At 42.3% G+C, this 14,217-nt stretch overlaps 2 protein-coding genes across 6 annotated transcripts in view; one reads left to right on the forward strand and one right to left on the reverse strand.

Moving 5' to 3' along the window:
• Positions 1–2,085: 2,085 nt before the first annotated feature.
• Positions 2,086–7,145, reverse strand: DPH3 (diphthamide biosynthesis 3). Of its 2 annotated transcripts, XM_060011514.2 has the most exons (3): positions 6,903–7,115; positions 6,317–6,391; positions 2,086–4,579 (listed from the first exon to the last, which is right to left on the reverse strand). In XM_060011514.2, exons 1-3 carry the CDS (start codon positions 7,008–7,010, stop codon positions 4,514–4,516), a joined length of 249 nt encoding a protein of 82 aa, XP_059867497.1. In that variant the 5' UTR covers positions 7,011–7,115; the 3' UTR covers positions 2,086–4,513. The 2 variants fall into 2 exon arrangements, with proteins under 2 accessions (XP_059867497.1, XP_059867498.1); XM_060011515.1 differs by lacking the exon at positions 6,317–6,391 and having other exon boundaries at positions 6,903–7,145.
• A 235-nt stretch (positions 7,146–7,380) lies between these two features.
• OXNAD1 (oxidoreductase NAD binding domain containing 1) overlaps positions 7,381–14,217 on the forward strand; it is a 55,876-nt gene continuing 49,039 nt past the window's right edge. For 3 of the 4 annotated variants that reach the window (XM_060011517.1, XM_060011518.1, XM_060011519.1), the window contains exon 1: positions 7,381–7,726. The gene's annotated coding sequence lies outside the window, so the exon portion shown is untranslated. The remainder of the gene's footprint in view (positions 7,727–14,217) is intronic. The other variant, XM_060011521.1, reaches the window with a different exon arrangement.

A 14,217-nucleotide genomic window follows, 5' to 3' on the forward strand; every position in this document is an offset into this window, starting at 1 on the left:
AGATGGAACCCCTTGCCCCATCAAATACCCCTCGTTTGCCAGGACCAAGGTGGCTGCCTTTCTTGGATATCCCTCCTCCATTTTAAGAATTTTGTGAGCTAGTATTTTTAACTGTGATTTCTTTTTTATGTGTCCTTTTTTAAAATATATAAATAATTTTATTTATTTATTTATTTTTGGCCACGTTGGGTCTTTGTTGCTGCGTGTGAGCTTTCTCCAGCTGTGGTGAGCGGGGGCTACTCTTGGTTGTGGTGTGCAGGCTTCTCATTGCGGTGGCTTCTCTTGCTGCTGAGAACAGGCTCTAGGCACACGGGTTTCAGTAGCTGCAGCATGTGGGCTCAGTAGTTGTGGTTCCCGGGCTCTAGAGTGCAGGCTCAGTAGTTGTGGTGCACGGGCTTAGTTGATCTGTGGCATGTGGGATCTTCCTGGATCAGGGCTCGAACCCATGTCCCCTGCATTGGCAGGTGTATTCTTAACCACTGCGCCACCAGGGAAGTCCCTTTCATGCGTCCTTTGTTTTCAACTCTTAAGAAGGAATAATTTGTAAAATGGTTTCCCAATGTAGTATGTAATCATGAGCAATTTGCTTTGTAGGAAGTAGGGAATGGAGTTAAAGCAATCCTAATTACTTACACATGCAGAAGCTGTCACTTCTGTAAGGTGTGTAATTAGCAGCCAGAGTGTGTTCTGGGAAAATGTGATTGTTTAAGCAGGGGGCGCAGCTACGGGGCTACCCAGATAGGGGCTCTCCCACTGGGGTCATTAGCCCAGCTAGGGCTCTGCGGTCACTTGTTAAGGCTGATTGTATGTCTGGACACAAAGCAAGTGGCCGACTGAGCCCACTCCTGTTTCACGTGCAAACAAGGTGTGACCATTGAAAAAACTGGATCCTTCTTACTTTGTGATTATGAATTTTCTTTTCCAGCTGAGTCTAGTGGTTCTCAGCTTGGTCTGCACGTTAGAATCACAAGGGAGACTGTACTATTCCTGACGTCCAAGCTGCACCTAGACCAAATAAATCAGCCTCTCTTGGGCAGCACGGCTTTTAAAATCTCCTCAGGTGGTTCTAGTGCATTGCCAAGTTCGAACGCCAGTGCTCAACCCGTGCTTCTCAAAGTTAGCTGCATCAGAACCACCTGGAGGGCTTGTCAAAACCCAAGCCCAGAGAGATTCAGTACGTGTGGGCAAAGGGTGCCCAATACTTTGCACTTTTCGTATTTATTCTAATAATATTGTCAGTGCTCAAAACAATGAATTCCTTTTGGTATTAGATAACTTTTTGCTTTTGCACATATGACAGGCATTGTGCTAAATGTTTTAGTCATTAGCTAAGGTAATCATTTTCACAAAGCTGCTTCATTCTCATCCTTCACGTCTCAGAAAAGGTGCCAGACCTGAGAAGCCTTTCATCTATTCTTTAGAAAGGCACCTGTAATCACATCACGTGGTTTGTTTCCTCCTGGGCCCTAAACACAGCCTGTTCTCTTATTTCCTCTCTTCTAGTTGCAAGGAAGCTCCACGATGGCAGAAACCTACCTGTCTTCCTCACTTAGTATCCACCATGTGGCAAGCACTCCACAGACCCTTGCTGAATGAAGGAATCCACAGGGCAACACTGGGGAAAAGGTACTATTATGGTCTACATTTCACAGACCAGGACATAGAGATACAAAAAGAAACCTGTCCAAGATCACAGTGGAGGAACTGAGATTCAAACTGTGCCCTAACTAGAGCTGGGCTCTCAAAGCACTGTAAGAACTAATCATCAGTCTTAAATACCAGCCTTCCTTCCCAGCAATAAACTGAATTACTTACAGTCAACTATATCTGCCTTTCTGCCGCTTACTTCAAAGCTATTTTTTTCCCAAATAACAATAAAAATCCAGAGCTGAAACCCACGTGGCCAAACAGTAGAAACAGTGGCAATTTCTTTCCTACTTAAAAACTGTACTGTCCATAACAGAAACCTTACAAAGTTCTAAAGCAGGTTAAAGATTTCTACCTCATATAAAAATCACATTATAACCTTTTAATACATAATGTTCGTATTTAGGGGAAGAAAAACTACATGAAAACAAATGGATGTAAATAATCTGGCTTTATTTAGCATGCCAATACAATTTATTCTGGTAATAAATTAATACGTACAGTTGTCAAAAATGTTGGGTGCTTTCCAATAAAAAGGTTTCTGACTGTGTACACTAAAGTATATGCAGAATCCTTTGACATGGAGTTACTGAAGAATGGAGTGTCTTTCTCTGTAATTCACCTTCAGCTCGTGTTTAGTTTAAAAAGGTTTCAATTACCATTCCAGCTCCTGCAAACTATGAAGCCTAAAATTATAGTACTGAGTTTAGAAATACCCTGATCCAGTCTCCGAATCGTACGGATGAGGAATCCACTGGTCTTGCCAAAGATTACCAAGGTAGCAAGAGACAGAGCCTGGATTACAACTCAGTCCTCAGAGGGTCTCTGAAATGTCTGTGAAGCTAAACAAGGCATATACACCACACTGAACTTGAGTCGTATCTGTAAGACCCTGGTTTTACTTTCTGCTTAACACAGGATTAAATCCTGATGTGTTCTTTTGCGGTTAACAGATTTAGCAACTCAGCTGCTTTGGAATGAAATCATTCCCGTTATCACAGATTATCACCAATCACCAGTAGCGTTGGCTTTTCTCCTGGGACGTTTGGGCAACTTTTCTTCCTGCTCTTCTATGCTCACAGTGTAAGTGACATCAGGGATGTCTGTTCTTGTTTGAAATTCATCATCAGTTACCAGTATCTACGAAACCATCAGATCTGAGTATGGGACAGTTCGTTTCTCTCTGTAGCTCATCCCCACCAGTCAGCACACACCCTGCTCTGTTCACCTGAGCCGTCACTCATTCCAAAGCAACTGTGGATTACTTCTGGGGTGTCAGTGTCCCAAATAGCGATGAGATTTCTCAACACATCAACATGCCGTATGCTTCACATAATGTACCAAGCAGTTCTGGCATACAGTTTTTGGTGATTTATGTCTCAGCCTAATGGCTTCACATAGCCATGCTGTTGGCAGGGGAAAAAGGGCCACTGGCCTGTTTTAATTTAAACCCCCAATGAGTATGCTGCACATTTATCAGTTAGTAATAAAATGCTCACATGCTGGCAAGCTATTTTTCTAACTGCAGAAGCCATTTACAGAGCAACCCACCAAACATAGGTGACTTTAACTTTATGTACACACAGCAGAGGTGTGTATATAAAGGGAATTTCGGAATTTCTGTGCAAGTGGTTCTATTTCTTGCTATTCTCAGGGCTGTAGCAAAGGAAGACCGATAGCCTATCTTTGTATGTTTCTTTTTCTCCAGAGCAAGAGTGAATGTCTGATGTGGTTGCAGCTTATAGAGGCTTATTAGATGTGCCCTCAGGGGCATATTTAATTGGAACAGGCATTTTTAAGTTTTCATTTTTAAGTTCCTCCTCAGCAAATACAAGAGTTGCTGTCGAAGCTTTACCTTTTAGGACTAGTAACTCGATTTGGTGGTAATGCTGAAAGCAGGGCCGCTAGCCATGAAGACTTGACATTAACCCCTACCTAGAGTGAAATTTCCTTAGCCTTATCTAAAAACAAATACACACACAAGAACCCAGATACAGAAATGTTACTAGCTCTGTTCTCACAAAACCACTGAAGCAGTTAATTTACTAAAAGTAGGCATATTTTTCTCCTCTCGTCTGTTACCAATTTCACTTTCTTTGGCTGTTTTTGTTTTTATCTTGTCCTGATTTTCAAGGAACATGCAGAATATTGATAAGGAAATTCCACATTCTTCGACCATTTCACTTTTTGACTTTCTTCTTAACTCACTACCTTTTAACTCTGGAAAAATTGTGAGCTCAGTATATTTTCTCTTTAACACCATGACCAGAACCCAGTGTATGAAGTATAATGGAAATGACATGCTTAACAGAACACAGACATCTGACTCATGGCCAGCTCTTGAAAACTGGCCTGGCCAACTGAAGGTACAGTCCCGACTGACTAAAGGCAACTGATTTCCTTCAGTTTAGAACAGCAGAGCTGATGTCAAACTACAAAGAAAGGGCTGATTTTAATAATCTTAATAACCAACTAAAAAATAAAATCTTTTTTTAAATTAACGAATCCTAATGACTTTGAGGTAGATGAAGCTGTTGTCAGATAATGAAGTAATTAGGTGTAAGATATAAAAATAACAAAATTGAGCAAAAGAAAGCACTGATTTGAAATTATCTTCTTTTAAGTTCAGATGGAAAATTAAGAGCCCATCCAATTCAAAGTTTTGGCACAAAATCCGGGTATGTCATGTGGTGGACTTGCTTCTTCAACTGGAGATGAACTTGGCAGCCGATGGAAAGAATCCACACTCTATGGAACACCAAACTACAAAATGACTGTCCCCATGAAGAAGCCAGTGACTTTGCATTTGATTTTTCCAATTTGGCTCATTCCCCAAAATTCAGGCTTTGGAATCCTAAAGTCTGCTTCAGCACTTAACTAGCTCTTTGTTGGTGGAAGGGGTCAGGACTGTCTCTCCACACATAAACTGATCCTAAGACAGAACAAGAAATTATATTAATCACGGAGTGTCTGTGTCACAGATGCATCAATGGTATACTCATTTTGTTACAGAATCAATCCAGCTCTGCTAATCTAAGTTTTTCCTTTGCTCTATCACTTCATTCTTGTTCAATGAGTCAATGCCAGCATCAGAATCATAATCTTACAAATGTATCCGTTTTTAGTTCTGAATTCATATTTAATGCACCTTACCTTATAAACAAACATGTCCCTCGTCACTACAGAGCACCCATTTCTCAGAAATCACATTTATAAAACAGACGTCACACCTTTTAAGTTTCTGTATTAATTACTATTTGTACTACTACTTCTCCACTTCAGTATTTGGTCACTCAAATACCTACCCTCTTCAAAGTAATCACTTTTTTCAACTAAAGGGATAGCTCTTTATGTTTCCCAACATAGATAATCTGCAAATTAGCTATTTTGTAAATGAAGTTCAATCTCTGATGATTTAGCCTGGCTTACACCAGCCAGCCCAGGAAACCTCTGCCTCCCAGGTTACCCCTCATCTCCTGCAGTCTGATCCCCGTAAGGATCTGCCTGTATTCTGTCCCTATCGATCTCTGACTCCTGCCCAGCACCTGGAACCCTCCCACTGTGTTCTTTGGAGTTTATGGTCCACCAACAACACAATGCTCCACATTCTTTAAAATGGCCCTGTGGCTTCCTGCTCTAACACAAGGTTCTCAAGGGGTAGTGGGGAGGAGGCATTGCTTTTGTCTCTGGGGATATTTGGCAATGTGTGGAGACATTCTGGGTTGACATACTGTGGGGTGCTACTGGCATCTAATGGGTAGAGGTCAGGTATGCTACTAAACAAGCTACAGTACGTGATCATCCGATTTAAAATTGCTATCTCTTCTCATACCAGCACTCCTGGTCACCTTTACCCTGTTTTCTTTTTGTTCCAGAACACACTTAAATGCAAGAATAAATCAGTAAACCTCTTAAGTGTAGTCTAAATTATAGGCTGCTTATGTCATGAGGCTAAGTGCCTTGTTCCCCCACCTTGCCTATACTCATTTTAGAATTCATCCTTAAGAATGTTAAGCTTTGTTATATGACAATTATATCTCAAAAACAACAAAAACAAAAAACAAAACCCAGAGAAAAGAATGTTAAGCTTCTTATGATGTTAAGACTCCATTCAAAGTAATGACCAAAAGTTGGGGTGGAGGTGGGCATTTATTTTGTTTTCTATTGTCAATATCCTTGGGTGAAAACAGCAGGACAACTAAAGACTAAAATGAAAATTGTAAAATTGCAACTATGACTTACATCTCAAACAAGATAATGCAGAGTTCGACGTATAAGCCAGGTAAGAGACACTATACAAATGTTCCCTCAAAATAAGTCCAAGAGCTCTAAACAATTTTAATTGCTTATTAAATAAGGGAGGAATAAACACTGTCAATTAAATAATCTTTATAATTATTTTCTTCTATTTAATAAGTAATCATAATATTCACTAGATACAGAACAGTTTTCTTTACTGCCTTCTCCAAAGCTAAAAGAGTAATCAATTTGAGCTTTTAAAATTTTAATTTACCATACAGCTGCTTATTAATGGTTTTAAAAATTTGTTTTAAAAAACACAGCATTTACCTGACACAAGATTAGAAAACATTCTGCACCTACCTATCACAGGCAGACTACTCTAGGTGCCTGCAACCCTCCCCCCACCTTTTAAAATTTGACTCCTTACTTTGTCATAAATCACTTTTATAATGAGAGAGCAGCTAGGGCACGTTGCCACGTCTTCCCCATTCTCCAAATCTTCCTATAACAAAATCGAACACCGCACGGTCAGCATAGTCTTCTCTTGGCGATCTCCTTCTCCCAAACCCTCCCATCTCTGTGGGCAAGCTCCTTTGAGGCTGGCCTCCCCACAAGGCATGTGAGGACCAAAAGCATCTTCCAAGAGAAATGCCAGCCCCACTCTTCCCTGGAAGCGTCACTTGGGATAAACACCCAGGAGAGTGAGTCAAGGTTCAGTCGCCTCAAAACCCCCAGGAAGACAAAAACACATACCTTCCTCCAAAAGAGTACCCCAGGAAGTGGAAGCTTAAGTTGGGAAGGATGGCGCCATCCACACCCTCCCCTCCCCGCTCCGGCCCGACTAAAGGCCAGAACCAAGTGCCGCCGACAGCGCGGAGTATCAAATTTGAGGGAATTCAGAAACAGATAAAAAAGGGCGTGGATAACTATGAGCCGCGTGGATCGGCGGCAGGGACTCGGCAGAGCGAAAGCGCGCCTGCTCCTTGGAGTCGCCGGGCGGGTCCCCGAGTTACCTTGGTGATGCAGAAGTTATCTCCACACGGACAAGGGTAGAAGTACGTCTCCAAGTCCTCGTCATATTGGAAGTCCTCAATCTCCACCTCGTCGTGAAACACCGCCATCGTTACTGGGGCGAGCAGAGATCTGTCACCTCCGCCGTCCGACCCAGGCCGGGACCGGTCCAACTTCCAGGACGCCGGCCCAGCTGGACGTTGTCGCAGTGCACCTGCGCAGGAATGACCGCTTCCGGCTCAGAGACAATGACGCAACTCAGGGTTTGAGGTCAAACGGGTGACCGGGTAGCGGTCACCATGGAGATGGCGGAGCTAGGGGGCGGAGACACGAGCGGACGGCGGTGGCTGCTCCTTGAGGTCGCGCCCCGCCCCACCCATCGGACGGCAGCGACCAATAATATGTGAGGTTCGCTCGCGCAGCTGCTGCGTCACGTGGGGGAACACCGGAAGCTCTCCGGCGCCGGGGGCGGAGCTTGTCCCTACTCTGCGAGCTGAGTCCCAGAGGCGGCGGTGGTCTGGAGGTTCCTTACTGAGGGGTTGGTTACCTGCCTCACGTCCGCGGGCCTTAGAGAGGCCTTAACCAGACCCCGCAGCGGGCGGCGGCCGGCCTAGGTAGCGTCGGCCCTGCCCCTCCGCGACGCTGCGGAAAAGCGGGCGCGCTTTGTGAGTCAGAGGTGGCGGCGGGAACTGCTCGGACTCCGGAACGTCCCTCCCTGCCTCCCCGGTGACTGACGAAAAGCTCCCCTGGAATAGTGATTTCACCGAGTGACCGTGAGCTCTGGGCGACGCGTAGCTTGTAGTTCTGGCTGCACTCGGCTATTCAGGTACATCCCCGCCTCTTCCTCACCCTAGATTGTCTTCAAATGCCCTAAATTGTGTTGTCGAAAGGACCAAACAAGATCTGTTACGCAGATTGAGTTCTAGTCCTGTGTTTGCCAAGCATGTATTGATAATATTATATAACTACAATCAGGTGTTTCGCTAAATATAATTCTTCCATCAACCTTGGGACTTTAGATGTTATTCCATATTATTAATCTTTAAACTGATATACAGAGAGTCACGTATCTTGACCAAAATCACACACCTAGGAAATGAAGAGCCTGTCTGTCCCCAAGCCTATGAACAAATTACTTAACTTGCGTGAACCACAGTTTCTTCTTTGTAAAAGAAATGGCATCAGCATGCAGAGTTACTACCATGAGGCCTTTGTATACCTTAATGGGAAATGCAAATAAAAAGTGATTTGTCTCGAAAGCAGTACTAGTGCCTGCCTTGGTAAAATGGGAGTATTGCTCCATTACTAGGCATTTATTCAAATCTTGGTAGAGAAGGAATGCTGTGAGAAAACCACTATTTAGAAGCAGATCTGGGCTCAGAAGATGACCGTTGGGAACTAACTCTGGGGGCTGGACATTTACATTCTTTGGGCCTTATTTCCTCTTCTGACTGAAAGAGGGTTGGATGAGAGATGATTTACAAGATTCCTTTCAGATCCAACATTCTACTTTTGCGTGGAAATTACGAGTTTTACTTGGTTCAGCAATCACATATACGATATTCCGTTTATATTTATATAATACATATGCATAATATACACACGTACACATCCTTATGCTTATTTATGTACACGTACTCCGACGTTTGCATGAAGTTACCAATTTTGTGCACGCTGAAGTTCCACCTGGTTTAGCCCTTTTAAAGCTTGAAAACCTAAAGGCAGAGGAATCTTTGGGAGAAAATTTAGAAGTTATGTTAAAGGGATTAGTAGAAGATTATTTCAGAGGTTTCACCAACATTCTATTTTGCCTAATTGGAGATCTACCCAGGAGTTAGGAAACATTTGCTAAACTTGTTGAGGGTTAACTGGGATGGTTCTGCTCTGAGCAAAGGAGAAAGCCCACATAGCTCAGAGCCCACATAGCTCAGAGGCTGCTCCCTGAATCTTTGCAGACACGGATACTTCCCAGGTAGCCTCTTGGAGAGAGGAGGACACAGAGTCTCCAGTGTTTATTCTGTAGTCCCAGCGATCATTTTGAGGTTGGGAACTTTCTTTAGTTCTTCAGTGCTTCTGAGCATAAGTACCTACAAAATAAAGGTGAGCCATTTTTGAATGTACAGAAATGGGTGCAGTTATATTTGGTTCATGGAACTATAAATTGGTAGACCTTTTAGAAAACAGTTTGGATCTATCAAAAACAATTTGCTGGGGAATCTTAAAATCTGAGGTTTGTAATCCTAAAAGTTTCAGGAGTCGTTGGATAATTTTTCTTTATAATTTCCTTGTAATTTTCCAACTTTTCTTTGATTATGTATTACCTCAAATGGAAAAAGAAAAATGAGTGAACCACTTATTAATAGTAATTGACACTGTGTGCCAGGCCCTGTACCAAATGGTTTACATGCATCATGTCATTGAAACAGCCCAGTGAGGTATAGGTATCATTAATCCCATCCTCAACATTGGGAAACCTGAGCTTTAGGGGCTTAGGTTTAGGAGCTTACCGAAAGGGGCAAAGCTGGTTAAGTGACATGAAGCTATGGTGATCACTCAGACCTTTCTGACCCCTGAAACTAGGCTCTTAATTACCTTCAGTGCCATCTGATATGATGGTGCTTGAAGCAAAGCTGGATTAAACAAACAGCCCTGGCACTCTGTAGACTGCTGAGATTTTCTGCTAGAGCAGTGCAGGTTCCCTTGAGGCCTAGATTTGGGGGTCTCCTTGGCCTTCCATACCACTTTCAGCCTGCCGTCTGTTGCCATATCCCTTGTCTGGCCAGAGGTGGTTTCCCATATCATTCTGCCAGTTTGAGTTCATCCTGTGCTGACGAAAGTAAAACTGTAGTCAATCCTGTGAGGCATTATTTTACGCCACCCAGCATTTTTTAATAAAACATCACGATGACTACTAAACTTTACATTTATTCCTAAAAGGGAATAGACATTTTATAATATAATGAAACATCTTTGGACTCTGAGAGCATGACAAAAGCAAGTTTACTAGTTGCTATACAGTCATTTGAGATCACAAATTTATGGTTTAAAAATATTTTTTTTTAATTGTAACACTGCTGATTTGGAAAATAACAGTGACCAAAATTCTTAGCGTGAGATTGAATTTAGAACTAGATCATACTTACTTACTGTCATAGCAGCTGTTTTTTATGAGTGCTGTTGTAGATCAGGCTAAGGAGTTGTTCATTGGCAATATCAACCCACTGCCTCTCTACATTGTTTGGCAGGGATAACGTATTTGGGTTGATTTTTAGTGACACTCCTGCTTGCTAGGTATTTCCCCGGACGTTTATTCCTTTCATCTAGTGAGGTAGTGTTGTCATTCCCATTTATAAATGGGAAGAGGTGACTGGCGTAAGGTCAGAAAGCAGAAAGGAGTCAGATCTGAGCCCAGTTCTGCTGATTCTGAGTCGAGCACTCTGTTGTAACTTGTATTCCACTCGGGTCCCCTTACCAAATGCCGGGATCCCTTGTGCTTCCTCACTGGCACCTAGGATTGTAAATCAGCAGGTGCCATGCTAGCTCTGTGAGTTTATCTCTGCATTCATGCTCTTTGAGGCATTCTTGGTTTTTCTTTCTCTCTCTGCTTGCTCACACCTCATCCAGTCTATCAGCAAGTGATAGGGCTCTAATTCCAAAATCTGTTCCATGTTCATCTGCTTCTGTCTGAGTTTTATCCTATCTACGCTTAGCCTGGTGCCTTCTAACTGAACTTCCTGCTTCAACTCTTGCCCCTCTGCGATCTGTTCTTTACAGCGCAGCCTGAGCGATCCTTTAATGTAAATTAGATCACGTCCCTCCCCTGGTTTATTTAAACCCTTCAGTTGTTGCCCATCACCTTTAGAAGAAAGTCCACACCCTTCCTGTGGCCTGCTGTGCCCTGGCCCGTGTCTCCCTGCTTGACCTCATGTCCTGTCACTGTCCTTGGCTCACTGCTCTCCAGTCACACTGGCTGTACTTCCTCTACCACACCAGGCTTGTTTCTGTGATGGGGCCTCGCTCCAGTGCTCTGCACTTAACGCCTGCTTGGCTGCCTCTTTCCCCTCATTCGGGTCTCAGCTCTGATGCCTCTTGAGAGAGACCTTTCCTGATATTCCCCCACCTACCCCATCACTCTTATTTCCTTTATCACACTCATTGTAATCCGTGTCTTGTTAATTATCTGTTTATTATTATCTGTTGTAGACATTGTGATAAAAGCCTCATGATGGCAAAGGCCTTGTGTCTGGTTGTTTATTGTGTCTCCACAACCTAAAATAGTGCCTGGTGCCTCAGTAATTGTTAAAGAATTTGAATGTAGCTATTGAACAGAAACTAGTATCATTCATTTTAAATCTTAATCTGTTGCTTGCAGTTCATTGCTTAAATGGATATCTGTTTTATTTAGCATTTATGATACTTTTCTCTCTTTTAAAAATAAAATAACTTTTTGGTGAGATAAGGCCCATGAGGATACAAATATTGATGGAATATTCTTTCTTGTATGGTTTTGAAAATTACTTAATATGTTAATTTTATATAGTTAATACATTGAATATATAAAACCATTGGACATAAATTTCAAAATATGTGTAGTTTTTTTCTTTTTTTGTATTTTTTGTATTTTTTGAATGTGGCTTTGTTTTTTAAAAAAAATTTATTGAAGTATAGTTGATTTGCATTGTTGGTTAGTTTCAGGTGTATAGCACAGTGATTCAGTTATACATACATAAGTATATATGTTCTTCAGATTTTCCTCCCTAATAGGTTATTACAAAATATTGAGTATAGTTCCCTGTGCTATACAGTAGGTCATTGTTGGTTATCTATTTTATATATAGTAGTGTGTATATGTTAATCCCAAACATGTATTCCTCCCCTTCTTTCCCCTTTGGTAACCATAAGTTCATTTTCTATGTGTGTCTCTGTTTCATAGATAAGTTCATTTGTATCATATTTTGGATTCCACATATAAGTGATATCATGTGGTTATTTGTCTTTCCTTGTCTGACTTCACTTAGTGTGAAAATCTCTAGGTCCATCCATGTTGCTGCAAATGGCATTATTTCATTCTTTTTAATGGCTGAGTAATATTCCATTGCATATATATATATATATATATATATACACACACACACACACACACGACATCTTTATCCATTCATCTGTCAGTGGCCATTTAAGTTGCTTCCATGTCTTGGCTATTGTAAATAGTGCTGCAGTGAACATTGGGGTGCATGTATCTTTTTGAATTATGGTTTTCTCTGGATATATGTCCAGGAGTGGGATTGTAGGATCATATGGTAGCTTTATTTTTTTATTTTATTTAAGGAACCTCCATACTGTTCTACATAGAGGCTGTACCAGTTTACATTCCCACCAACAGGGTAGGAGGGTTCCTTTTTCTCCACACCCTTTCCAGCGTTTATTATTTGTAGACTTTTTGATAATAGCCATTCTGACTAGTGTAAGGTGATACATCATTGTTGTTTTGATTTGCATTTCTCGAATTATTAGCAATGCTGAGCATCTTTTCATGTGTCTTTGGCCATCTGTATGTCTTTGGAGAAATGTCTATTTAGATCTTCTGTCCATTCTTTGATTGGGTTGTTTGATTTTTTGATATTGCACTGTATGAGCCGTTTGTATATTTTGGAGATGAGCCCCTTGTTGGTTGCATTGTTTGCAAATTTTTTATCCCATTCTGTCGGTTGTCTTTTCGTTTTGTTAATGGTTTCCTCTGCTGTGCAAAAGCTTTTAAGTTTAATTAGGTCCCATTTGTTTGTTTTTATTTCCGTTACTCTAGGACAGCGGCCCCAACCTTTTTGGCAGCAGGGACTGGTTTCGTGGACGACAGTTGTTCCACAGACCGGGGTGGGGTGGGGTGGGGTGGGGTTGGGGGATGGTTTCAGGATGATTCAAGAGCATTACATTTATTGTGCACTTTATTTCTATTATTATTACATCATAATATATAATGAAATAATTATACAACTCACCCTAATGCAGAATCAGTGGGAGCCCTGAGCTTGTTTTCATGCAACTAGATGGTCCCATCTGGGGGTGATGGGAGACAGGGACACCCGAAATGTGTTGCTTATGTCCACTCTACTCCGTGATCTCGTTTTGGTTGCTGTCCCTGTAGAAAACCCTGCTTCACAAGGATAGGATGTTGGAAATGGAAGCAGGCTTTTCAGTGCTTTTGTGGCAATCTCAGGATATTCCACCTTGACTTTAATCCAGACTGTATGGAGATTTGAAGTTGACTCAAACATACTTTTAAGGCCACCGTCATTTGCTGTCTCAAGCAGTTGATTCTCTTCTAGCACGGACTAAGTCGATTCACCTGGCTTATTCACAAATGGGTCACGGATCCATACCTTCCTGGTTCGGGAGTCTTTTGTGATTGGGAAGTAATGCTCAGACTCTTTTGAAAGCTGAGATAGGTGAACATGCACTAGTGGGAGAAAGAAGGCCCTGGCTCAGTCTCTTTCAAAATCTCTGCTAATGTTTGAAACATGTCAAAAATCCCAACGTTCACTTGTCACCTCCATAATTCCAGTTTGGCTTTGAATACAGCCATTTTATCTGCCAACTTGAACACAGTTGTCATTCTCCTGTGAAGTGACAGATTGAGTTCACTGAACAGGTTGAATATGTCACACAAGTAAGCAAGTTTTGCGACCCATTCTGTGTCACTGAAATGTAGTGCCAGTGGTGACTGTTTTTCTAAAAGAAATCTCAGGAGCGGCTCTCGTAACACAGAAACTCTGGCCAGTGATCTACCTTTAGAAAGCCATCTCACTTCTGTGTATAAGAGAAGACGTGTGTGCTCTGTGTCCATCTCCTCACAGAACTGCGCAAACAGATGGGAGTTAAGGGCGTGTACTTTAATGTGGTTGATAATGTTAATCACATCCTGCAAAACGTTAAGTTCAGGTGACATTTTTCGGCTAACCAGCCTTTCTCTACGGATGACACAGTGCGTAGACTCACATTCATAAGCGACCTCTTTGACCCAAGTGGTGAAGCCAGAGAGCTGTCCAGTTGTGGCAGGTGCTCCGTCGGCACATATACTGACACAAAATGACCAATTCAGGGCTTCCCTGGTGGCGCAGTGGTTAAGAATCCACCTGCCAATGCAGGGGACACGGGTTCAAGCCCTGGTCCAGGAATATCCCACATGCCTATGTGCCACAACTACTGAGCCTGTGATCTAGAGCCTGCGAGCCACAACTACTGAGCCCGTGTGCCACAACTACTGAAGCCTGTGCACCTAGAGCCCGTTCTCCACAGCAAGAGAAGCCACCACAAGGAGAA

The sequence above is a fragment of the Delphinus delphis genome, chromosome 4 (genome assembly GCF_949987515.2).
Source record: "Delphinus delphis chromosome 4, mDelDel1.2, whole genome shotgun sequence".
Lineage (NCBI taxonomy): Eukaryota > Metazoa > Chordata > Mammalia > Artiodactyla > Delphinidae > Delphinus > Delphinus delphis.

What these genes read in the sequence shown, in the direction of transcription:
- DPH3 (XM_060011514.2), bottom strand. Translation starts at nt 7,010, where the DNA reads ATGGCGGTGTTTCACGACGAGGTGGAGATTGAGGACTTCCAATATGAC. An exon ending in ATAACTTCTGCATCACCAAG is followed by an intron (nt 6,392 to 6,902) that starts GTAACTCGGGGA and finishes ATTTTGTTATAG; the next exon opens with GAAGATTTGGAGAATGGGGA. An exon ending in TAAAAGTGATTTATGACAAA is followed by an intron (nt 4,580 to 6,316) that starts GTAAGGAGTCAA and finishes GTTCTGTCTTAG; the next exon opens with GATCAGTTTATGTGTGGAGA.